Raw genomic sequence first — 25,480 nt, 5'->3', positions numbered from 1 at the left:
GCTGGTGGGAATTTAAAGGGATACAACTACTCTGGAAATTAGTTTGGCATTTTCTTAAAAAGTTAAACATAAATTTATCATATGACTCATTTATTTCACTCCTAGGTATCTACCCAAGAGCACTGAAAAGATATGTCCAGTCAAAGACTTGCACATGAATGTTCAAAGAAATATTATTCTTAATAGCCAAAAAGTAGAAATAACTCAAATATCTGTTAACTGGTAGATGGATAAACATCTGATACATGCCAGAGCATAAGTAAACCTCAAAGTTATTATATGGTGATGAAAGAAATCAAAGTAGGAAAGTTCATGGACTTACATTGTAAACTGTCACTTCTCAAACTGATCTGTAGGTTTAATACAATTCCTGTGGGGCTAAATGCAAGGATTTTTGTGGATGTAAACAAACTTACTCTAAAATTTATATAGAAAGACACAGGTCCTTAAAATAGCTAAAACAATCTTGCAAAAGGAGAAAAAAGTATAGGAATCACTCTTCTCAATTTTAAGGCTTAATATGTAGCTAAAGTAATCAAGCCGGTGGAAGTATTTGCTAAAGGATAAACAAAGCAGTCAGTGGAACAAAATAAAGAACCTAGAAATAGAACCACACAAATATGCACAACTAATTTTTTACAGAGGTGCCAAAGCAATTCAGTGGGGGAAAGGATAACCTTTTCAACAAATGGTGCTGGAACAACTGGACATCCATAGGCCAAACAAACAAACACTTCAACCTAAACCTCACACTTTATACAAAAATTAACTCAGCACTGTTTGAGGAAGGCTTGTTTGGAAAACTAGAGATCTTTGGAAAATGCACTCATTATTTTGTCTCTAGACTGCTGTTCTAATCTACAGATCCTGGACTTGAGTTGCCATGTTTTCTGCTTCCACCCAGCCCTGCTTGCTTCAGACTGGCCCTACAATCCTAATTGGCAAGAGCCAATTCCTTAATACCTATCTTGTTGCTCCTGTTATTCCTGAATTCAGTGGTTTTTGTATACTGACGGACTCCTTGGTTTGTCTCAAGTCTGAAGTCAAGGGGAGATTCTGTTAGCAACCGAGGACTTTTCTGTTCAGTCCTGAACACATTTTCCTCCAATTGCTGGTCTTGTCCCTACACTTGTGTGTAAAAGATGTAGTTATATCTCCCTTTAGATTCTATGATGGTTGAATATATTGTGCAGTGTTCAATACATTGCACCCTTAAAGCTGACTGTCCATTTATCTTTAATTTAAAAATCTGAACAAAGGACTAGCATATACTCAAGCTCAGTGTTTGTTGAAATTTAAATGTAAATAAAATATGAAATAGGAGTTCCCATCTTGGATCAGCAGTCAGCGAACCCGACTAGCATCCATGAGGTCGTGGGTCGATCCCTGGCCTCACTCAGTGGGTTAAGGATCTGGCATTGCGGTGAGCTGTGGTGTAGGTCACAGACGTGGCTTGGATCCCGTGTTGCTGTGGCTGTGGTGTAGGCTGGCAGCTGTAGCTCCGATTGGACTCCTAGCCTGGGAACCTCCATATGCTGTGGGTGCAGCCCTAAAAAAGAAAAAAGAAAAAAGGAAAGGAAAACCAGAAAGAGTAAAGAAAAGTAGTAGACTGGCTCCTGTAAGCCCCCCTGGGCAAATAACCACCACTTTTTGAGTACTATTCCACTAAACTTTCTTAGGGCATTATCATTTTTGTCCTGTTCTACAGGGCACATAGCTGTTGCCTCCTCCTGTAAGTCTGGTAACTTTTAGGAAACCTATGCAGATTTTGGAAAAATGGAAGACATACCTAGAGATGAGATTCAGGAAAACTAGATTCAGGCAGCAAGGAGATGGAAGGTGGAGTAACCAGCTGGAAGCCTCTTATAGAATTCCTGGCAAAAGGGATAAGGACTGAACTGGCGGGACAGTGAGGAGAGAAAGAAGGGCTGCAATATCATGACACCACCAGTTACCACATGGCCAGCTTTCCAAGAGATTCCCTCATATCCAGGATTTCATTCTATCTGTTCCATTAATTTTTTCTTTGCAGGGAATATTATATCCATTGTATAAATGAAGAAGCTGAGTCTCGGAAAGGAAAAGTGATTGATTTAAGATATCTCAGTGAGACTGTGGAGGAACCAGTACTAGGGACCAAGGTCTTCTGAATGCTTACTAACTGCCAGGCCCAGTTGAGCTGCTTTGAACATGTATTTGGTCCTCACAAAAACTTTGTCATATTAAGTAGGGATTCATATCTTCATTTCTCACAATTTGCACAGATGCGCAACTGTTCCTGGACTCCCTTGGGAGGGAGGGCAGCCTATTGGCTGTCATTCCTCCTGGAGGCCAAAGCTTCCTGGAGGCTATGGATTCTCTCCACAGGGAGAGAAACCTCCTTCCTCCAACCCATTCCACCTCCTGCCCAATAAATGCCCCCACCTCTCCCCTGGGGGTATTGTTTAGGGCTGGAATAAATCTAAGTCCACAGGTTAGGTGAACATTAGAGCTACTTTTAGAGAAGCAATAAACAGTCTATTCTTCTCAGGGCTAGGGCAGGGACCCAGGGCTAAGGACTTCTTTAGCATATTCTTTGTGTATTTTCCCTCCCTCCACACTGCTGCCACCTAGATCCAAATCATCATCATCTCTAATCCAAATTACTGCAACAGCCTCAACCAGTCTCTTTGATCAGGTCTGTAGACAGTTGTGTGGTTTGTGCATTGCACAAGGATCTCTGGTTAGGGGCCCAGTAGGAGCTGAAATCCAGCTTGTATTCTGGTGCTAAGTCATGTACCCTGGTGTGTGGCTGCATCTGCAGAAAAAAAGTGGATCTTCCCCTTTAGATAAAAGCCCTTTCTTCCTTGGAGTTCCCGTCGTGGCACAGTGGTTAACGAATCCGACTAGGAACCATGAGGTTGTGGGTTCGATCCCTGCCCTTGCTCAGTGGGTTAACAATCCGGCGTTGCCGTGAGCTGTGGTGTAGGTCGCAGATGCAGCTTGGATCCCGCGTTGCTGTGGCTCTGGCGTAGGCTGGCAGCTACAGCTCCAATTGGACGCCTAGCCTGGGAACCTCCATATGCTGCGGCACTAAAAACAAAAAGACCCCCCAAAAAAAATAAAAAAATAAAAAATAATAGCTTACCCATAAAAATTAACTCAGAATGGATCATAGACTTAAATGTAAATATAAAATTATACAAATTTTAGAAAAAATTTCAGAATCTAGAGGTAGGCAAAGAATTCTTAGACTTGTTACCAAAAGCATGATCCATAAAGGGAAAAACTGATGAATTGGTCCTTAACAGAATTAAAAATTTTTGCTACTTCAATGCCCATGTGAGGATAAAAACATAAGCTACAGGAGTTCCCGTCGTGGCACAGTGGTTAACGAATCCGACTAGGAACCATGAGGTTGCGGGTTCGGTCCCTGCCCTTGCTCAGTGGGTTGACGATCCGGCGTTGCCGTGAGCTGTGGTGTAGGTTGCAGACGCGGCTCGGATCCCGTGTTGCTGTGGCTCTGACGTAGGCCGGTGGCTACAGCTCCGATTCGACCCCTAGCCTGGGAACCTCCGTATGCCGCGGGAGCGGCCCAAGGAAATAGCAACAACAACAACAACAAAAAAGACAAAAGACAAAAAAAAAAAAAAAACATAAGCTACAAACTGTGGGGAGATATATTTGCAAACCATATATTCAAACAAAGGCCTAGTATCTAGAACATATAACGATCTCTCAAAACTCAGCAGTAAAAAAAGACAAATAATTTAATTAGAAAAGGCAAAATACATGAACAGACGTTTGACTGAAGAGGATATACAGTGACCAATATACACATAAAAAGATGTTCTACGATCCGGCGTTGCCGTGAGCTGTGGTGTAGGTTGCAGACGCGGCTCGGATCCCGCGTTGCTGTGGCTCTGGCGTAGGCCGGTGGCTACAGCTCCGATTAGACCCCTAGCCTGGGAACCTCCATATGCCGTGGGAGCGGCCCAAGAAATAGCAACAACAACAACAATAACAACAACAAAAGACAAAAAAAAAAAAAGATGTTCTATATTGTTAGCCATTAGGGAAATGCAAATTAAAACTACAATGATATATCATTACACACCTATCAGAATGGCTAATATAAGAAATAATGATAATACCACATCATGGGGAAAACACGGAGAAACTGGGTCATTCATTCATTGGTGTTGGAAATATGGTACAGCCACTTTGGAAAACAATTCATTAGCTTCTTCAAAAAACCACTGTACAACCCAACAATTGCACTCTTGGGCATTTATCCCAGAGAAATGCACATGTGGAAGTATTTGCTAAAGGATAAACATAGAGGTCCCCACAGAATCCTGCACACTAATGTTTAGAGCATCTTTTTCTTAATACTCCAAATTTGGAAACAACCAGATTTCTTTCAATGAATGAATTATTCAGCTGTTATACATATATATGATGGAATTCTACTCAGTAATTAAAAAGCAACAGACTTTTGGTAACACAACAGTTTGGATGAATCTTAAGGTAATTGTGCTAAGTAAAAAAAAAAAAAAAAAAGCCAATCCCAAAAGATTAAATATTGTATGATTCCTTTGTTAAAATGACAAAATTGGGGAAATGGAAAACAGATTAATAATTGCCAGGGGTTAGGAACATGGAGTGGAGAAAGAAGATAGATGTAGTTATAAAAGGCAATGTGAGGGATACTTATGGTGATTCAACTGTTCTATATCTTGACTAAATCAGTATCAATATTCTGTTGCAAGATATTACCATTAGGATAACTAGGTAAAGTGTTCAAGGGATTCCTCTGTTTTATTTCTTAAAACTGCATGTTAATCTACTCTAATATCAAAATTAAAAGTTTAATTAAAACAGAACTATACTAAGGAAGGAAGCCAGACAGAAAAGTCCACATACTGTATTTTTCTATTTATATGAAGTGTTCAGCAAAGCAAATCTATAGAGATAGGAAGTTGTGAGAGATTGTAAAGTTGATAGAAAGTGGTTGCCTAGGGGTGGGAATGGGGAGTTACTGCACATGGGCATGAGAAATCTTTTGGGGGCAATGCAAATGTTCTAAAACTCAATTGTGGTGATAGTTGCATAACTCTGTAGACTTACTAAAAATCATTAAGTTCTATACTTAATGGATACATTTTATGGTATGTAAATTATACCTCTCGGACTTCAGACTATACTACAAAGCAACAGTTGTCAAAACTGCATGGTACTGGCACAAAGACAGACATATAGATCCGTGGAACAGGATAGAAAGCCAAGAAATCAACCCATGCACTTACAGTCAACTCATCTATGACAAAGGAAGCAAGACTATACAATGGAGAAAGGACAGCTTGTTTAATAAGTGGTGCTGGGAAAACTGGACAGCCACATGGAAAAGAATGAAATGAGAACACTCCCTAACACCATCCACAAAAATCAACTCCAAATGGATTAAAGACCTAGATATAAGACCAGACACTATCAAACTCCTAGAGGAAAACATAGGTCAAACACTCTCTGACATAAACGACAGCAACATCTTCTCAGGTCCACCTCTCAGAGTATTGACAATAAAAAGAAAAATAAACAAATGGGACCTACTCAAACTGAAAAGTTTCTGCACAGCAAACGAAACCCTAAACAACACAAAAAGACAACCCACAGAATGGGAGAAAATCTTCGCAAGTGAATCCACTGACAAGGGATTCATCTCCAAAATTTATAAACACCTTCTGCAGCTCCATACCAAAAAAACAAACAACCCCATCAAAAAATGGCCAGAAGATCTAAACACACAATTCTCCAAAGAAGACATACAGACGGCCATAAAACACATGAAAAGATGTCAACATCACTCATTATTAGAGACATGCAAATCAAAACCACTCTGAGGATCCACCGTACACCAGCCAGAATGGCCATCATCCAAAAGTCTACAAACAATAAGTGCTGGAGAGGGTGTGGAGAAAAAGGAACCCTAGTACACTGCTGGTGGGATTGTACATTGGTGCAACCACTGTGGAAGGCAGTATGGAGATTCCTCAGAAAACTAAAAATAGAACTACCATTTGATCCAGCCATCCTACTCCTGGGCATCTATCCAGAGAAAACCATGACTCGCAAAGACACATGTACTCCAGTGTTCATTGCAGCACTATTTACAATAGCCAAGACATGGAAACAACCTAAATGTCCATCGACAGAGGAGTGGATCAAGAAGAGGTGGTACATATACACAATGGAATATTACTCAGCCATCAAAAAGAACGAAATAGCAGCATTTTTAGCAACATGGATGGACCTAGAAACTATCATGCTAAGTGAAGTCAGCCATACAATGAGACACCAACATCCAATGCTTTCACTGACATGTGGAATCCGAAAAAAGGCCAGAATGAACTTCTTTGCAGAACAGATGCTTACTCACAGACATTGAAAAACTTATGGTCTCCGGAGGAGACAGTTTGGGGGTTGGGGGATCTGCTTGGGCTGTGGGATGGAAATCCTGTGAAATCAGATTGTTATGATCATTATACAACTACAGATGTGATAAATTCATTTGAGTAATAAAAAAAAAGAAAAAAATTATACCTCAATAAAGCTTTTTTAGGTAAGTTTGTATATATGTAAAATTAATGCAAAGTAAAAGGCTTATTTTGAAAAATGAAATAGTATTAAAGCATAAAGACTTGAGACACTGCATGTAAAAAAGGGAAGATACAAAAAGGAGAAGATCATGGAGTTTCCTGGTAGCTTTGTGGGTTAAGGATCCAGCATTGTCACTGCTGTGGCTCTGGTTCAGTCCCTGGCCCTGGAACTTCCACGGCTGTGGGCATGAGCAAAACAAAAAAAGGGAGAAGATCAGTAACTATGAGTATACCAAAATATATAGTATTGAAAGACAAATGACAAACTGGGAAAATAGTTGCAACCGTTAAAACAGACAGTACATCAATATTCTCAATATATAAAAGCTTTTTAAATACTAGCACCCCAAAACAAAAATGGGTAAATGACACTCTCTTTGGATTCATTTGTTTATAAGAAACAAAAGCCACTCTAGCTATCCTATTGTAAAGATGTAACAGGAGTTCCCTTCATGGCTCACTGGTTAACAAATCCGATTAGGAACCATGAGGTTGTGGGTTCAATCCCTGGCCTTGCTCAGTGGGTTAAGGATCCGGCATTGCCGTGAGCTGTGGTGTAGGTCGCAGACATGGCTTGGATCCAGCATTGCTATGGCTGTGGTGTAGGCCGATGGGTACAACTCCAATTCAACCCCTAGCCTGGGAACCTCCATATGCCGTGGGAACGGCCCAAGAAATGTCAAAAAGACCAAAAAAGAAAGATGTGTAACAGGTAGTCTCATGGTCATCCAAGGATCGGAAAAGTGCACAATTGCCCACCCTCTCATGGACCTTTGTAGTTCATTTTTCTGCTGTCTGTTTCATCAGCCCCTGAATCTCTTAGCTCAAATTCTCAAGACTGTGGCAAGCCATGAATTGATTTGACTTGGATCAGCTGTCCACCCTGTATCCAAATAGCTATCACTATTATAAAGATAAGGCTCTAGATTATCTGAGAAGGAGCAATAGAACAAGCAGATTCACTGATGTGTCTATGATAGACCAGTTGTAGAAGTAAATGTGTGTTTGGAAAAAATATACAATCTCCTCATTAGCCATTAGAGACAGAAATTTAAATAGCAAAAGACTTTTTTGCCTGTTAAATCATCAAAGATTAATGATAACAATTCATGCTGGGAGATAGGACAAATGGGTCTGGAAAACAATTTTGCAGGAGTTCCCATGGTGGCTCGGTGGAAATGAATCTGACTAGTATCCATGAAGACGCAGGTTCTATCCCTGGCCTCACTCAGTGGGTTAAGAATCCGGTGTTGCTGTGAGCTGTGGTGTAGGTCACAGACACAGCTCGGATTCTGCATTGCTCTTGCTCTGGTTTTGATTTGACCCCTAGCCTGGCAACCTTCATATGCCGCGGGTGCAGCCCTAAAAAGACACAAAAAAAATACAGTATGTATTAAGGACAACCTTTGACATAATAATACCCCTCTAGGAAATCACCTTAAGAGAATGAATAATCAAAGATACAGATGAGATTTATAATATATGAATATCTTTATAATATTATTTATAATAAAAGTAGGAAGAGTATAAGTTTCCATATTACTGGAATATTTAAGTAAATTGATAACATGATGAAAATGCAGTCATTTAAAATCATGTTTTTGAAAAGTATTTAATGAATTAAAAATTCTTATAATATTGAGTGAAAAAAGCAAGATACAATATTCTATATATAGTATGGCAGAGAGAAAATTTGAGATTTGAGATGCTAGGAAGAAAGAACCAAAATCATGACAATCTTTAGAGAGGTTATATCTGAATAGTATGATTACAAATTATTTCCTTTTTTTTTTTTTGCCATGCGTGAAGCATGCAGAATTTCCTGGGCCAGGGATCAATCCCGCACCATGACAGTGACCTGAGCCACAGCAGTGACAATGGTGGACCCTCAGCCTGCTGAACTACCAGGGAACTCCAATTAGTTCCATTTTTATTTTTTATTTTCTTCATAATTTTTTGCCATTTAAAATGTTTTCTGAATTAGAATTAACTTGAACTTTTGTAGTCAGAATAAAATCATAAATGTTATTTAAAATTAAAAGACATGGAGTAAAAGTAGAGACCACTAAATATTAAAGCATATTTAAAATTTGAGTCATTATGATACTGGCATGATAAACACAGAATAAATAGGGTAGAAAGAGATCCTTGTATGTGTGAGAATTTAACATATGATAGGGTGGGCTTCACCAAATAGTAAAGGAAGGATTATACCATAATTGGCTAAGTTATAAATAGTAACCAAGAATTCTGCTGTGCCATATGCTAAGCGCTTTTTACATGCTTTTTCTCCTTTACTTATTACAACCTTTTGAGATTTTATCTCCACGTATTATCCCCACGTTAGAGATGTGTGAACAAAAGATCATAGAGGTTAATGCATTTGCCCAGAGTCACAAAGAAAAGTTGTGAAACCTAGATTGGAACCAAGTATGTCAGACTCCAAGTCTCTATTCATTGCTACTATATTCTGTGTATATAAAGGTCTTGGCAAGGTGTCTAGAAGACAAGAGGCATGTAGTAAATGTTATTCTTATAAGTAACTTATAGTTGTCTGCATATATTGTAATGTAATATTTAATGCTTGTATATAGTATGTATAATATTGTAAATACTAATAATAGTAATAACAATAAAGATGTCATCTTATCGAGTTTGAGGAAATTCCATGGGAAATTAGTAATGCTGTGGTATTTCCAGAGAAAATCTCCAATGAAATCATATATTTTAAAAAATAGCACCTAATGAGCATCACTAAATATTGGTTGATTTCATAATTGTTATTTCCTATTGTTTCATTTATGAGCCTCTCTCTCCTCTGACTCTTTGGGCCCTACCCTCTCTAGTTCTTAATTCTTTCAGGGCCAGTCGAATAGCAGTGCTGGCCGAAAGATGGAGCTAGCATTTCCTTTTGAATATCCTGACACTGACTCATTTGTTCATCAAACATTTATTGAGTGCCCATTCTGCCATACACTACACTAAGGTTAGAGAGGCATGAAAATTTAAAAGTTAATTTTTTTTTGGTCTTTTTTTGGCTTTTTAGGACCACACCCATGGCATGTGGAGATTCCCAGGCTAGGGTCTAATCAGAGCTGTAGCCGCCAGCCTATGCCATAGCCACAGCAACATGGGATCTAAGCCATGTCTGCGACCTTCACCACAGCTCACGGCAACCCACCAAGCAAGGCTAGGGATGCAACCCACGTCCTCATGGATGCTAGTCAGGTTAGCTAACCACTGAGCCATGACGGAAACTCCTAAAAGTTAATGTTAAAGTATAAACCAAATAAAACAAAAACTCACATCCCTAGGAAATTAGATTTTCCTTCCTCTATGAAGCCTTCTTTTTTCTCCCAGGTAAATGTAGCCATTCTCTCCATTGAGAACACCCAGAACAATCTATTCACTTGTAAAATCACACCCATCCCATTGTATTAGTGAGCCTACCTGTCTCCCACATTTGACTCCTTTAGATCAGGTTTTCTTGCAAGGTGGTCAAGGTGTGACTGCTACACTTTTGCTTTGGAGGACTTTTGATGAGCTTTTTGGTCTTTTGGCATGACCTGACATTTACCAATACGTACTCAATGCCATGTACTATGCTAGATAATACATAATAAATAGGAATGATAAACAAGACAATAGACAAGAACAAAGAAACAAGGTCCTAGACTTAATCGGAACGTACCTGAGCACTTGAAGATTATTTTTTTAAGATTTTTTTATTATACTTTATTTATAATGTTCTGTCAATTTCTGCTATAAGCAGAGTGATGCAGTCACACACACACACACACACACACACACACACATAGCTTATCCACTCCAAATGCAATAGCTTACATCTCCTAAGCTCAAACTCCCAGTCCAACCCATTCCCTCCCCTTCTCCCTTGGCAACCACAAGTCTGTTCTCCATGTCCATGAGTTTGTTTCTTTTCTGTAGATAGGTTCATTTGTCTCATAAGCATTTGAACCTTATTTATTGAATTTTTCAAAGCTTCTGTGACTTCAAATGTATTTTAGGTATATTTTATTTATTTATTTATTTATTTATTGCTTTTTAGGGCTGCACCTGCAGCATATGGAATTCCCAGGCTAGGGGTCAAATTGGAGTTTCAGCCACCAGCCTATGCCACAGTGTGGGATGTGAGCCGTGTCTGCAACCCACACCACAACTCACAGCTATGCCAGATCCTTAACCCACTGAGCAAGGCCAGGGATCGAACCCGCATCCTTATGGATACTAGTCTGGTTGCTACCACTGAGCCATAATGGGAAGTCCTTAGGTATATTTTGTATGTCATAACATGATGGTAGTATACTAAAGTGTCCTACTGTAATTGCATTTTCGTTATTTTTCTTCTATTTTTTGCTTCACATTCTGCCAACAAAGTAACATGAAAACATTAAAAATAAAACAATGGGTGAAGGTAAATCAAGGAACTATAAATCAAAATAAAGAAGTAATATTACTAGATAATGTAGTCCTCAAGATAAAATATTGAGGACAAAGGATAATATTTGCTATTAATAGAAGATATAATATATGAGTTATACAGCATATAATAGAGCATGAAAAACTATAAAATAGATCATAAAATAAGAATAAATTTTCCAAGTGGAGAATATGTGGGCAGGGAAGAGTGTGGAAGTTGTTTTGGACAAATGAAGTTTTACGTGGCCCAGGAAGATCCCTCAGGGGAAGTCCAGTCATTTAGAATTTTGTTCCTAGAGAAGCAACAGGGTTTGTTGGCATGTCCTGCAATCCCAAAACCATCCTGGATAGTTAATAATGGGGACCAGGTTGCCTGTGCTGTTGTGATCATTCCAAGTGAGGAACAACAGGTTAAGATGCAAAGCCAGACCCAGACACCTATGGTCAATTAATCTTTGACAAAAGAGGCAAGAACATAAAATGGGAAAAAGACAGTCTTTTCAGCAAGTATTGCTGGGAAAACTAGACAGCTGCATGCAAATCAATGAAACTAGAGCACACCCTCACACCATGCACCAAAATAAACTCAAAATGGCTGAAAGACTTAAATGTAAGACAAGACACCATCAAACTCCTGGAAGAGAACATATGTAAAATATTCTCTGACATCAGCCTTACAAATGTTTTCTCAGGTCAGTCTCCAAAAACAACAGAAATAAGAGCAAAAATAAACCAATGGGACCTAACCAAACTGACAAGCTTTGCACAGCAAAGGAAACCAACAAGAAAACAAAAAGACAACTTACAGAATGGGAGAAAATACTTTCAAATGATGCAATGGACAAGGGCTTAATCTATAAAATATACAAACAACTATACAATTCAACAGCAAAAAAAGCGAACAACCCAATGGAAAAATAGGCAAAAGACCTGAATAGACATTTCTCCAAGGAAGATATACAGATGGCCAACAAGCACATGAAAAAATGCTCAACACCCCTGATGATTAGAGAAATGCAAATCAAAACTACCATGAGGTACCACCTCACACCAGTCAGAATAGCCATCATTAATAAGTCCACAAATAACGAATGCTGGAGGGGGTGTGGAAAAAAGGGAACCCTCCAGCACTGTTGGTGGGAATGTAAGCTGTTACAACCACTATGGAGAACAGTATGGAGGTACCTTAGAAAACTATACATAGAACTACCTTATGACCCAGCAATCCCACTCTTGGGCATATATCCAGACAAAATTTTCCTTGAAAAAGACACATGCATCCGCACGTTCATTACAGCACAATTCACAATAGCCAAGACATGGAAATAACCCAGATGTCTATCGACAGATGATTGGATTAGGAAGATGTGGTATAATATACATGATGGAATACTACTCAGCCATAAAAAAAGAACAAAAGAACACCATTTGCAGCAACATGGATGGAACTAGAGACTCTCATACTGAGTGAAGTAGGTCAGAAAGAGAAAGACAAATACCATATGATATCACTTATATCTGGAATCTAATATATGGCACAAATGAACCTTTCTACAGAAAAGAAAATCATGGACTTAGAGAATAGACTTGTGGTTGCCAAGGGAGAGGGTGAGGGAGAGGAATGGACTGGGAGCTTGGGCTTAATAGGTGCAGACTATTGCCTTTGGAATGGATTAGCAATGAGATCCTGCTGTGTAGCACTGGGAACTATGTCTAGTCACTTATAATGGAGCATGATGATGGGAGAAAAAAAGAATGTATACATATTTGTGTAACTGGGTCACCATGTTGTATAGTAGAAAAAAAAATAAAAGGGAAAAAAGAAAAAAAATACATTACAAAAAAAAATGCAAAGCCAGGCTGTCTGGCTGTAAAGCCCAGGCTCTTTCCAGGTCACCACGCTGCCTCCTGGTAGTAGTAACTGGGCCAGAGTCCCCAAGAACCCATCCCATGTGCCACTCAAAAGAGACCAACCATTACTTTAAATGCCAAATTTCTGAAGTCTCACCAACTCCAATAATTATGAATCATCCTTGTCTTGTGGGCCTCCAAGGAGCTAAGGGCATAGACTTTGAACTGGTGTGTTTGTATTTTGTCATCTCTCTTTCTTTTCTTCTTTCTGCATTCTTCATGCCTAAAACGGTAAGACATATTCAATTCATGAAATTCAAATACTCATCAGTGAGTACTTATTCAATTAATTAGTAAATTTCCTGTCTTAGGGATTGGGCCTCACCATCTAGCCATCTGCCCAAGATAGAATTCTAAGAATCTTAGGCTCTTCCCTTTCCTATACCCACTTCCCATAAAATCCTTCACCAAATCCTATGGACTTACCTTCTTAAGAACTCTGGTGTTTGTCCCTGGCCCTTTCCTTCCCCTCCTCAGCCAGTGCCTTTGTTTAGCCCTCTTTAGCCACTGGTTTCTGTAGTTCCTCCTAATCAGTATCCATGCCTCTTCTTTTACCTTCTGGGCTAGTCAATATCAAACCAATCAAAGTTACACTCCTGCTAATACTCCTTAAGTGTCTTCTTATAATTTCAGGATTAAGGTCTAAATTTTTTAAAATTGATTTTGAGACCCTTCATCATCTGGCCTGCTTTCTTTTTTCCCCCAGTCTTATTGAGAAATAATTGACATAATCACTAAGTTCAAGGTCTATAGAATGATTGTTTGATTTATATACAGTGTGAAATGATTACCACAGTAGCTTTAGTTAACATCCATCATCTCATATAGATACAATAAAAAGAGAAAAAATTTATCCTTATGACGAGAACTCTTAGTTTCTACTCTCTTAACAACTTTCCTATATATCATACCTCAGTGTTAGCTGTACTCACCATGTTGTCCATTACATCCATAGTACTTACTAATCTTATAACTGGAATTTTGTACCTTTTGACCCCTTCCTCCAATTGTTTCTTCCCCATCTCCCCCCATCCCCTGCCTCTGATAATCACAAATGTGATATCTGTTTCACTGAGTTTGATGAGGGTATTTATTTATTTATTTATTTTTGTCTTCCTGTCCTTATAGGGCCCACCTGTGGCATATGGAGGTTCCCAGGCTAGGGGTATAATCAGAGCTGTCGCTGCCGGCCTACGCCAGAACCATAGCAACACAGGATCCAAGCCAGGTCTGTAACCTACACCACAGCTCATGGCAATGTTAGATCCTTAACCCACTGAGCGAGGCCAGGGATAGAACCCACAACCTCATGGTTCCTAGTTGGATTCGTTTTGGCTGCGCCATGACAGGAACTCCTTAATGAGGGTTTTTTAAATTATTATTATATTCCACATATAAGTGAGATCATATAATATTTGTCTGTCTCTGACTTATGTTGCTTAGTATAATGCCTTCAAGGTCTATCCATGTTTTTGCAAGTGGTATGATTTTCTTTTTTTTTTTACAGCTGAATAATATACCATAGTGTGTGTGTGTGTGTGTGTGTGTGTGTTGTGATACACACACACACACACATATATAAATATATATCACAACTTATTTATCCATCTGTCCATTGATAGATGCTTAGGTTGTTTCTGTGTCTTAGCTATGTAATGCTGCAGTGAACATGGCAATGCAGGTATCTTTTTAAGTTAGTTGTTTTTGTTTCCTTTGGATGTAGTATTCTCAGAATTGGATTTGCTGGATCATATAGTAGTTCTAGTTTTAATTTTTTGAGGAACCCTCATACTATTTTCCATAGTCTGGCCTACTTTGTAATCTCACCTCCTGTCACTGCAAATCTGCTTAGCTCTAGCACTACGAAACCTGGTATGTCATACTGAGCTCCACACCTCCTTGCCTTTACGCATACTGTTCCCTCAACCTAGAACATCCTTTCTCTACCATTTGTCTCATTGATTGCTATAGGCCCTTTGTAACTCGGTTCCTGCTGACTTTTTTCCTAGGATGCCTTTCTAACTCTTCCAGTAGTAACTCTCTTCTATGCTCTCAGAGCACCCTGTGCATTCTTCTATCTTGGTAGTTAACACACTGTCCTGTCTTTGTTGATACATGTGCCAGTTTCCCCTACTGCCTAGACTTGTAAGTAAGCAAAGGCAGAGACTCTTTTGCTTTATTGCATTGGAATTACCAGAAGCTAGCTAGGATCTGAGATTCTGACCCATGATAGGTTCTTAGCTTAATTAGTGTTTGTGAAATGAATAAATGAGCTTTTATTGCTTGACAGTGATGCTTTTATGTTCTAGATACATGGTTCAGTGGCCCGGTGGCCGAATCCTGCATCGCCATGAGCTAGACACCTTCCTTGCACAGGCAGTATCTACACAGCTTTATGAACCAGATCAGCTTCAAGAACTCAAGGTGATTTGATCTATTCTCATTTAAATTCTTTCTTTCATGATCTCATAGGTTTATTTTAGGTCTTTTACTATGGAGCTAAATAATAAATATCCTGGAGAAGAATAAGTTCTGCATGTAAATATTTGATTTACTTTAGCTAAATATTTATATCTATTAATAAAGCCAAGAGGTACCTGCAGCAGTGCTCACATGTTGATGGGTGAGAATGCATAGAAAAGATGGATGTTAGAGCTCCTGCTGTGGCACAATGGGTTAAGAATCTGATTGCAGCAGCTTGTGTCACTGCAGAGGTATGGGTTCAATCCCCAGTCTGGCGCAGTGGGTTAAAACATCTGGCGTTGCCACAGCTGCAGCATAAGTCTCTGCTGTGGCACGGATTCAATCCCTGGCCCAGGAACTTCCATATGCTACTCATGTGGCCATAATTTTTTTTTAAAAAAAAAGACGGATATTGTCCAAGACAACTAAGTAAGATTTACAACTCTTGCAGAAGATGCTACAAGGAACTCATCCTGGTTTTTCCTGTTTGTCCCCGAGTAAATGTCCACCCTCCCTTTTTTAAAGTTGAAGTATAGTTGATTTAAAATATTCTGTTAGTTTCAGATGTAAGTACAGTGATTCAGTATTTTTGCAGATTATATTCCATTGTAGGTTATAAGGTAATGGGTATAATTCCCTGTGCTACCCCCCCCAACCGCCTTTTTTGGCCGTACCTGCCGCATGTAGAAGTTCCCAGGCCAGGGATCAAACCTGCACCACAGCAGCGACCCAAGCTGCAGCAGTGACAATGCTAGATCCTTAACCATCTGTACCACAAGGGAACTCCTACCCTCCCTTTTTAAGTAATACTAATTGAGTGTTAGGAGGAAGTCTAAAAAATGTTAAGGAAGAAAGTAAGTCTACCATATAAATATGCTGAAGGCAATAGAACATGGTAGGTTGGAGGGCAGGCTCTGAAGCCAGGCTGCCTTGGATTTGAATTGTAGCTTCATTACCTCCTAGCTATATGTCTTTTGGAAGGTTGCTTAACCTCTGTAGCATCAGATTCCTTACGTGTAGGATTATGGAAATATTAAATAAAATGATCCATGCAAAACACCTAGAATAGTGTCTTGCATATTTTAAGTACACAGCACTCCTTTTCTGACTTCAGCAGCCATGGTCCTTTGAGGCCCTAGTATAAACTAGAAGAAGATCAAGTCTAATAAGACTTACAAAATCTTTTTTATTTTTTTTAAGACCACACCTGCTGCATATGGAAGTGTCCAGGCTAGGGGTCAAATCAGAGCTATAGCTGCTGGCCTACACCACAGCCACACCAACTCACGATCCAAGCAACATCTGTGACCTACACCACAGCTCACGGAAACACTGGATCCTTAACCCACTGAGCGAGGCCAGGGATCAAACCCGCATGCTCGTGGATCCCTATTGGGTTCGTTAACTGCTGAGTCACCAAGGGAACTCCAGACTTACAAAATATTAAGTGAGGTCAACTAAGGAAAAGATGAAAACAGTCTTAGACAGATAGTGTTGACTCCTTTTTACAGTAAATGTAATATTGCTTGGTATTAGAGCAGGTAATGACTCCAGACCACACCTGGGAGGGGACCTGCAGGTACTTCCCCTTTTCCTATTAAAGCTAACACACCAACTTGAGATAACCACTGTGAACATTCTAATGGTTTCTTCCAATCTTTTGTCCTGCATTTTCAACATAGTTGAAATATCATTTATGGAATTATATATTGTATTTTTAAACCTAGTGCATAATTTCTGTGTCTTAAAAAATTTTAGTGGAGTTCCCATTGTGGCTCACTGGTAACAAACAAACCTGACTAGTTAAGTGTCCATGAGGGTTAAGGATCCGGTGTTGTTGTGAGTTGTGGTGTAGGCTGGCAGCTGTAGCTGTGACTCAGTCCCTAGCCTAAAAAGAAAAAAAAAATTAGTAAATATTTTATCCTACAGATGTATCCTTTAATTATTCTAACATTGGCCATCTGGTTTCTAGTTTTCCACTATTATATGTAATATTATAATTAACATCTTTATGCGTAGAATTTTATTCACATCTCTACCTCCTTAGAATATATTCCTTTTCTTTTTTTCTCTTTCGTCTTTTTAGGGCCACACCCTCAGCATATGGAGGTTCCCAGGCTAGGGGTCGAAACAGAGCTGTAGCCGCCGGCCTATGCCAGAGCCACAGCAATGCCAGATCCAAGCCACGTCTGTGACCTACACCACAGCTCATGGCAACACCAGAGCCTTAACCCATTGAGCAAGGCCAGGGATTGAACCCGCAACCTCATGGTTCCTAGTCGGATTCATTAACCACTGAGCCACGACGGTAACTCCCAGAATAGATTCCTAAAAGTTGAATTTCTGAGTCAACAAATGTGAACAGTTTTGTGGTTCTTGATACATATTGCTTAATTGTAAATATGTAATTCACTAGTTTTACCTGATTATACCCATTTGTTTCACTGTATCCTCGGTGTTAATTTTTGTTTGTTTTAATTTTTTCCTAGTTTGACATGCAGAAAAAAGTGGCATCTCAAGCGGGTGTCTTTTTAAAGTTTTAAAGCTGATGTCTTTTTTTTTCTGTAATGAGTATCTTCTAAGCCATCCCAAGGAAAGAAATGGATAAAGGCTGTTTGTGCACTCAAATGTCTATATTGAAAGGTGACACGTTCTAATTTAACTAGAATAATCAGCAAAACCGGAATAAGAGCAAGTGTAACAAATAACAGTAATTTCCTTTTTTATTATTACTATTTTTTAATAGTTATTTCCCCAATACAATTATTTTTCAACTGTGCAGCATGGTGACCCAGCTATACATACATGTACACATTCTGTTTTCGCACATTATCATGTTCCATCATAAGTGACTAGACATAGTTCCCAGTGCTACGCAACAGGATCTCATTGCTAATCCATTCCAAAGGCAATAGTTTGTATCTATTAACCCCAAGCTCCCCAACCACCCCACTCCACTCCCCTCCCCCTTGGCAACCACAAGTCTATTCTCCAAGTCCACGATTTTCTTTTCTAACAGTGATTTCTTAATGGTAATTTTTCCTCTGTGGTGCTTTCAGATTGAGAAACTAGATGCTCGAGGGATCCAGCTTGCTGCCCTCTTCATGAGCGGCGTCGACACAGCTCTGTTTGCTAATGATGCCTGTGGCCAGCCAGTCCCTTGGGAACACTGCTGCCCCTGGATTTACTTCGATGGCAAACTGTTCCAGAGCAAGCTAATTAAAGCAGGCCGAGAGCGAGTATCCCTGGTTGAGCTATGTGATGGCCAGGTACCAGCATGCGGGGCAGCTGATAAGACCATCTCTGATCTGTTGTGGGGATAGGCAGAGAGGGGCAAAGGAGCAGAGACATTGAAAAAGGAGGTGGCAGAAGTGGGATAATATATCTGACCTTAACCTAACTTTATCTAGGATAGTCCCAAAGGCCCAGAGTCTCATATGTACATGTTACAAAATCATGTTGGGAAGGTGTCTTTTTTTAATGACCTTCAGGTTTTCATAATTCCTTGGAGTTCCCATTGTGGCTCAGCAGTAATGAACCTGACCAGTATTCATGAGGCTGCAGGTTCTATACCTGGCCTCACTCAGTGGGTTAAGGATCCGGCATTGCTGTGAGCTGTGGTATAGGCCACAACTGCAGCTCCAATTCGAACCCTAGCCTGGGAACTTCCATGTACCGTGGGTGCGGCCCTAAAAATAAAAAAAGTTTTCATATTCCTTTTTTTTCACTCTGAGTATTTCTTCCCTATGGAATGCTCAGATATACTCTGTGCCTTTCCCCCAATTCTTAGAATTTCATTTCCCTTATTTACAATAGCTGTAAGTCATTTTTGCAAGTGATGATATTTTTTGTAAAAGAACTCTTTTGGAAATAGAAGAGGGTTATAAAGTAGATGGCAGAGAGAAAGGAGGGCTTTTTTTTTTTTTTTAATAAAGCTTTAGAAAAGATGAGGGAAGTCAAGGAAAAGGAAACCTTACTTACTTCTTTGTCCATTTGAGGGGAATAAGCTTAGAGACTAGAGCAGGGGTTAACAAATTCAAGAATCCAAAAATTGGAATTTTTATTCCAATAAAGCTTTATTGGAACATAGCCACGTTCATTCATTTATGTATTGTCCATGACTGGTTTCACACTGTGATGGCAGAGTCAAATAGTTGTGACAGAGAGAATATGGCCTACAAAGCCTATCTGGCCCCTTTCAGAACAAATTTACTGACCTCTGGACTAGAGGCATGGACTTATCCTGATAGAAATCATGGTCTCTGATCCTGGGTATGAGGGAGAAGGTTAAAAGGGTTTGTATGTGTCGAGTTTTATTACTCTCTTTTACCTAATTCTGTTACCTCCCCCTCAAAAAAATAACCTAGCCTATTGCTGGCCATGTAATAGACCATTAGTAAATATTTACTGTTATATTTGTCTTCTTTGACCTAGTCAAGGTGCCTCATGAGTCCTTGGTCAGAACGAGTATGATGGTAGTTTGGTGTCATACAAAGAGTGGGGGCTTTGGTGCCAGATAGGCTTTCCTGAGTATGTCACATTGAGCCATTAAACTCCAGGGCTCGATTCCTTTAATGGGAACAGACCTATAGTCTTGTACCTAGACTACCCAACCCTGTGCCAGTATGTTTCAATAGGAGAACTTCTAAAAATGGCAGCTACTATTATTATTCTGTTTCTCGTTTGAAGGCTGACCTGGCAACCAAAGTGGAAAAGATGCGACAGAGCATCCTTGAAGGAGTCAACATGAACCATCCACCACCTTCTGCTCTACTTCCATCACCTACTTTTGTGCCTCCTATGGTGCCCTCTCTCTACCCTGTTTCACTTTATTCCCGAGCCATGGGCTCAATGCCACCTCCCCCTCAAGGAAGGAGCCGGGGGTTTGCAGGTCAGTACCTCAGTCTATTTCAGCCCATCCAGTAGTAATGCCAGTTAGAGAGCCAGCAGTTTCACATATACCTTATCTCATTTACCTCTGTGCTATGTTGTGGTTTAAAGAGGAGCTCACTGAGATGGAGGGGTGTAGCCTGGGTAAGAAAGTCCACTGACTTCCCCAGACCATTCTCCATAGAGGTGATTGGTCCCTAAGGATTTGACTCTCACCAACCACTCATGAAGTAACTAATACTGAAACCAGGAGTCACTTTATTACTTTTGAGAACTGTAATTCATGTGAACTGGGTCTTCATGGTTGTTGGTTAGCTCACTCACTCCCCATAGGCAAGTATACACAGGAGCTTGCAGAAGGAGCGATGGGAGGCAAGTAAATGACAAGTATCAGCAGATAACCGTAGCTTAATGTACCCATTTCCACTCTGGGATAGACCTGACACATTTTCAGAAGCATGGAGAGAAATAAGTCATAGTCCATACCCTCCAGGGGATTGCAGTTTAGTGAGGAAAACAAATATACACGTGCACTCACATGGATCCATACACACGTATATCTGTATATACTCATGGTATGTATAAATTGTGGTAATATCTGAGTTGTGGCTTAACAATGAACAAATAATCATACTTTGGAAAGTCAGATACTGATCCTGATAATTTAAACAACCTGTCCCCTAATGAAACAGGATTTTTTATTTTTTTAGGGCTGCCCCCACAGCATATGGAGGTTCCCAGGCTAGGGGTTGAATCAGAGCTGTAGCTGCTGGCCTACACCACAGCCACAGCAATGCCAGATTCAAGCCATGTCTGCAACGTACACCACAGCTCACGGCAACGCCAGATGGATCCTTAACTCACTGAGCAAGGCTAGGGATCGAACCTGTGTCCTCATGGATATTAGTCAGATTCCTTTCCACTGAGCCGCGACGGGAACTCCAGAAACAGTATATTTTAATGACATTTTAGCATGAATTATCAAGATTTTGTGATCAGGTGAGAGTGGCACTACTGCAGTTGAAGTGTTTGTGTATCAGTTGTTACTTTAAAATTAATAAAGCTGGAGGAGTTCCCATCGTGGCTCAGTGGTTAACAAACCCAATTAGTAACCATAGGGTTGCGGGTTTGGTCCCTGGCCTTCCTCAGTGGGTTAAGGATCCAGTGTTGCTGTGAGCTGTCGTGTAGGTCCCATGTTGCTGTGGCTGTGGCATAGGCCATCAGCTGTAGCTCTGATTAGACCCCTAGCTTGGGAACCTCCGTATGCCGCAACTGCGGCCCTAAAAAGACAAAAAAGACAAAATAATAATAATAATAAAGCTGGAAATTAAGGTTTTTCTTAAATTTAGGGTCACAAAATTCAGCATGGATGCTTAGCTCAAGACTATGCTTAGATAAGCACTGTGAATGTCTGATCTGTTCAGTCAGGTAATGATCAAGTCTTACAAACCAGGGAGGCATCCATTCATTCCATCCTTTGAAGGTGTCTTTACAGATGACTGCTCTCATTCTTTGCATTTTGATTTTATTGTGTCTCAGAAGATAACCTTAATTAAGTCCCTGTTCTCAGGAGGTTCTCACCATTGCCCCAGCTCCCAATGATGCTTTGTCTCCATTTAACTGGTGGTTCATGAGAAGCCTCCTGACTCCTGAAGGGCCACAATATGATCCCCAAATGCAAGTCTTTCTTGCCCTCTTAGGATTATCTAGCACCCTAGTTCCTTAGTCTCCTATAAATGAAGGACTCTCCTAACGGCCTGCAAAGTGAGTGAAGGGTTAGTAATATTTGTTTTTTTCCCATAAACTAAAATTAAAGGTTTATTAGAATTCTGCATTCTATGAAGGCTTCTTTTTGTGCCAAATTATAGGGCTCTACTGTGAACTCACACACACAGAGTTGGAATTTCCTGTTTTAAGGAGATATGCTATCTTGTCTTAAATTGGTTCTGGTTTTCAACTATGCTTCGTTTTAAATTATAAATTACTGTTAGTTTAGTTTCATTATTTTCAGTTTTGTTTGGTTGTTTGGCTAATCCTCCAATGTGTGGTAACATGTTTTTGAATCAAAAGTGGTTTTTGGCCTATAAGTTTCCAATAGCTAGATTTTAAGACCTCATTCTCTCTCTACAAATATTGAATGCCTACTGTGTGCCAGGCTCTGTAGTTGAAAAATGAATCAGGCACACTCCACTTGTTAAAGTGGTTGTGTACAGATCTTCAACCCCCTCTCGTGAAATTTGCCTTCACCATAACCCTTTGTTGTTTTCACAGAGTCTTTTTTTTTGGAGGGGGGCACATGTGCAGCATATGGAAGTTACCATGCCAGGGATTAAACCCATGCTGCAGCAGTGACCCAGGCCACTGCAGTGACGACGCCAGATCCTTAGCCCACTGTGCTATGAGAGAACTCCTCAGAGTCTTTTTATCACACAGAAATGGAGATAAGCAGAATGGGTGGGTTGTAGATCTTTTGTTCCACTTCTTATCCTACCTTGCACTTACCTTTCACCACTGCCTTTCTTCCTCTCTTTCCAGGTCTCCATCCAATCCCACCCCAAGGAGGAAAACTGGAGATTGCCGGGATGGTTGTAGGCCAATGGGCTGGCAGCAGATCCTCCAGGGGCCGGGGCTCCTTTGGCATGCAAGTGGTTTCTGTCGGTGGGCCAGGGAAAGGGTATGTATTTGAATAGGTTGGTATAAGCTAGTGTCAATCAAGGTTCTCTTGGGAAAATGCCCAGCTATTGAATTCTTCTACTAAGGTAAGAGGCATTAACTAACTTTCTACTTTTAAAGCCAGTTTTTACTTGAATTCAGCAAACATATAATAAATGCCCCGCCTTGTTGAAAAAGTTTTGCCTTAGAGGAGGACTTGGGACATAGAACAATTTGGTATAACATAGAATTGACAGAGATAGAGGTTTACAGTGGTAACACGGCGGGGGGTGGGGAGGGGCATCTAACTTAATCAAGTCAAACTTCCTAGAGGAGGTGAGTAGTAACTAAGTGAAAATGGAAATATGGGCTTTATATGTTCCTCATGATCACTTTTCCTCCCACTTTCTAAAGGCATGGAAAGGAACAGACTGGTAGAGGATCCAAAGGACATAAAAAAGGAAATAAACAAGTAAGTACCTTTTTGAGATAATCTAGCTTCTGTTTGATACCTCTCGTCTTTTTTTGTTTTGCAAGAGAACAGATTAGGCATGGAAACCTGGAAGCTTTCATAGCTTCTCCTGGCATTTGATTTCATCTGCCTGCTCTGTAACAGTCTAGTGAGGGATAAACCTGTCTAGGTTGTTCCCATGGGGCTGCAAAATATCATCCTTTTCCCTAAGTGAGGCCACAAGATTGAAACCAGGTACTGTGTCCTAAAGACCTACACTTAGCATACATAGCATGTGCTACATGCTACCATAAAGGGGCTAAAGTGAAGTTAACAGTGGGATTACCAATAGCATGTCTGAGCTTCTGAAGAGTTACCAGAGATGCTTAGAAAATTGGGCTTTTTCATTTACTAATAATAGGGGGGGAAGGCATTGCCATTCTGTTTATTCTTAATTGTTTAGAATGGTCTTAAACTGGTCTTCAGTAGACAACCCCCCCTCCCCAAGAGGAAGACCTACTCTTGTAGTGATCTAAAATCTTGTAATGGACTCAGACTGCTGGGTTTCTCTATGCAGCTACCATTTCTTGAGTGTCTGCTTTCTCTCAGGCCCTCTATTAGACATTTCACATGCAGTTTCTAACCTTCAACAAAGGTCACTGACTAGATCATCATGCAAGGCAATTTCGTCATCAGTTCTCAATCCCAGCTTAGCTCTCCTATCCACAGCCAGCCCTCATTGCATCCATGTTAACTCCCATTGTCTAATGTTTTCTCAAAGAATCCAAATTTGCTTTCATGTTATTTTGAGCCCCAAATGGAACTGGAATGGTAAGTTCCCCACACAAAGAATTTTGAAATGTACTCCAAAACCAGAATGCAGTGACTATGGATTTTTCCAAAACTTTTCAGCTTTTTCCGAAAGCTGCTTAGTAAGGTAAAAGGGATTGCACCTGGCAGGAAAACTAGTCACTTAGATAATCTCCTATCAGATAGGACAGCCTTGGTGAATTGTCTATAATTTAGAATCTGATCATTAGGCATACAATCTGAAAAACTTGATATTTTTGGTACAATAAGAGTAGACCTGTCTTTCAGTAGTTGACTCAGATTAACCAAGATCACAGAAATAGCTATGGCTATTATAGATATGGCTAAAGGAGTCGGGGAGGGGATGAGAAGGGAGGGAGTAAAAGATACAGTACTGATTTACAGTGAGAAGAAGTAATTATCGCAATATATCGTATGCTTTTTTCCAGACACTCTTATAACTACATGTGAGGTATTTACTATTCCCATTTTAAATAGGAGAAAACTGAGGCTCAGAGGGATGAAGCATCTTGTCCAAAATTATCCATCAAGGCAGTATTAGAGTTGACATTCCAGTCTGAGCTGATTCTAAAGCCCTGTGCTGTGCTAATTCCAATAGAGTATAACAATTCTAATTTTTAGAGACAAGATTCAGACCCAGGACTGACTGAGTCTAGTATGCATGCGCTCAACTATGTCCACTAGAGCTTTTTTTCTCTAAAAGCAAGATGCAGGGGAGGCCATGATATTAGAAGTTTGCCAGTAGTCATGGAATCAGAACAATAACATTAGCTAGCATTTACTGAGTCCTTACAGCGTGGCAGGAGCAGCATTTTCTAAGTGCTTTACATGGAGTACGTCATTGAATCCTTATAGGAACCTGTGGAATAGATACTATGATTCTCTCTACAGATGGGGAAACCAAGGGAAAACAAGGGATGGTAGATGATTTTAAGTTTCTCTTAGCAAAGACTGCTGGGGATATGGCTATCTACTCTAGAGGTAGCCTGGCCAAGAAAATCCTTATATTGGGAGTTCTTATTGTGGCTCAGCAGGTTAAGAACCCAACTAGTATCCATGAGAATGTGGGTTCGATCCCTGGCCTTGCTCAGTGGATTAGGATCTGGCATTGCCACAAGCCATGGCATAAGTCACAGATGCAGCTTGGATCCCGTGTTGCTGCAGCTGTGGTGTAGGCTGGTGGCTGCAGCTCCTATTGGGAACT

General features: G+C 40.1%; 1 protein-coding gene across 1 annotated transcript in view; it reads left to right on the top strand.

The window, feature by feature from the left end:
- Positions 1 to 25,480, top strand: part of FAM120C (family with sequence similarity 120C) — a 137,967-nt gene that overhangs the window by 105,671 nt on the left and 6,816 nt on the right. Inside the window, exons 11-15 of the mRNA XM_047764383.1 lie at positions 15,299 to 15,413; positions 18,512 to 18,721; positions 20,142 to 20,343; positions 22,878 to 23,016; positions 23,409 to 23,466. Coding sequence (XP_047620339.1) covers positions 15,299 to 15,413; positions 18,512 to 18,721; positions 20,142 to 20,343; positions 22,878 to 23,016; positions 23,409 to 23,466 — 724 coding nt within the window. The remainder of the gene's footprint in view (positions 1 to 15,298; positions 15,414 to 18,511; positions 18,722 to 20,141; positions 20,344 to 22,877; positions 23,017 to 23,408; positions 23,467 to 25,480) is intronic.

This window comes from Phacochoerus africanus, chromosome X (genome assembly GCF_016906955.1).
Source record: "Phacochoerus africanus isolate WHEZ1 chromosome X, ROS_Pafr_v1, whole genome shotgun sequence".
Taxonomy (NCBI): Eukaryota; Metazoa; Chordata; class Mammalia; order Artiodactyla; family Suidae; genus Phacochoerus; species Phacochoerus africanus.
Note: the sequence above shows the minus strand (reverse complement) of the source record. Positions and strands in the feature narration are given on the sequence as shown.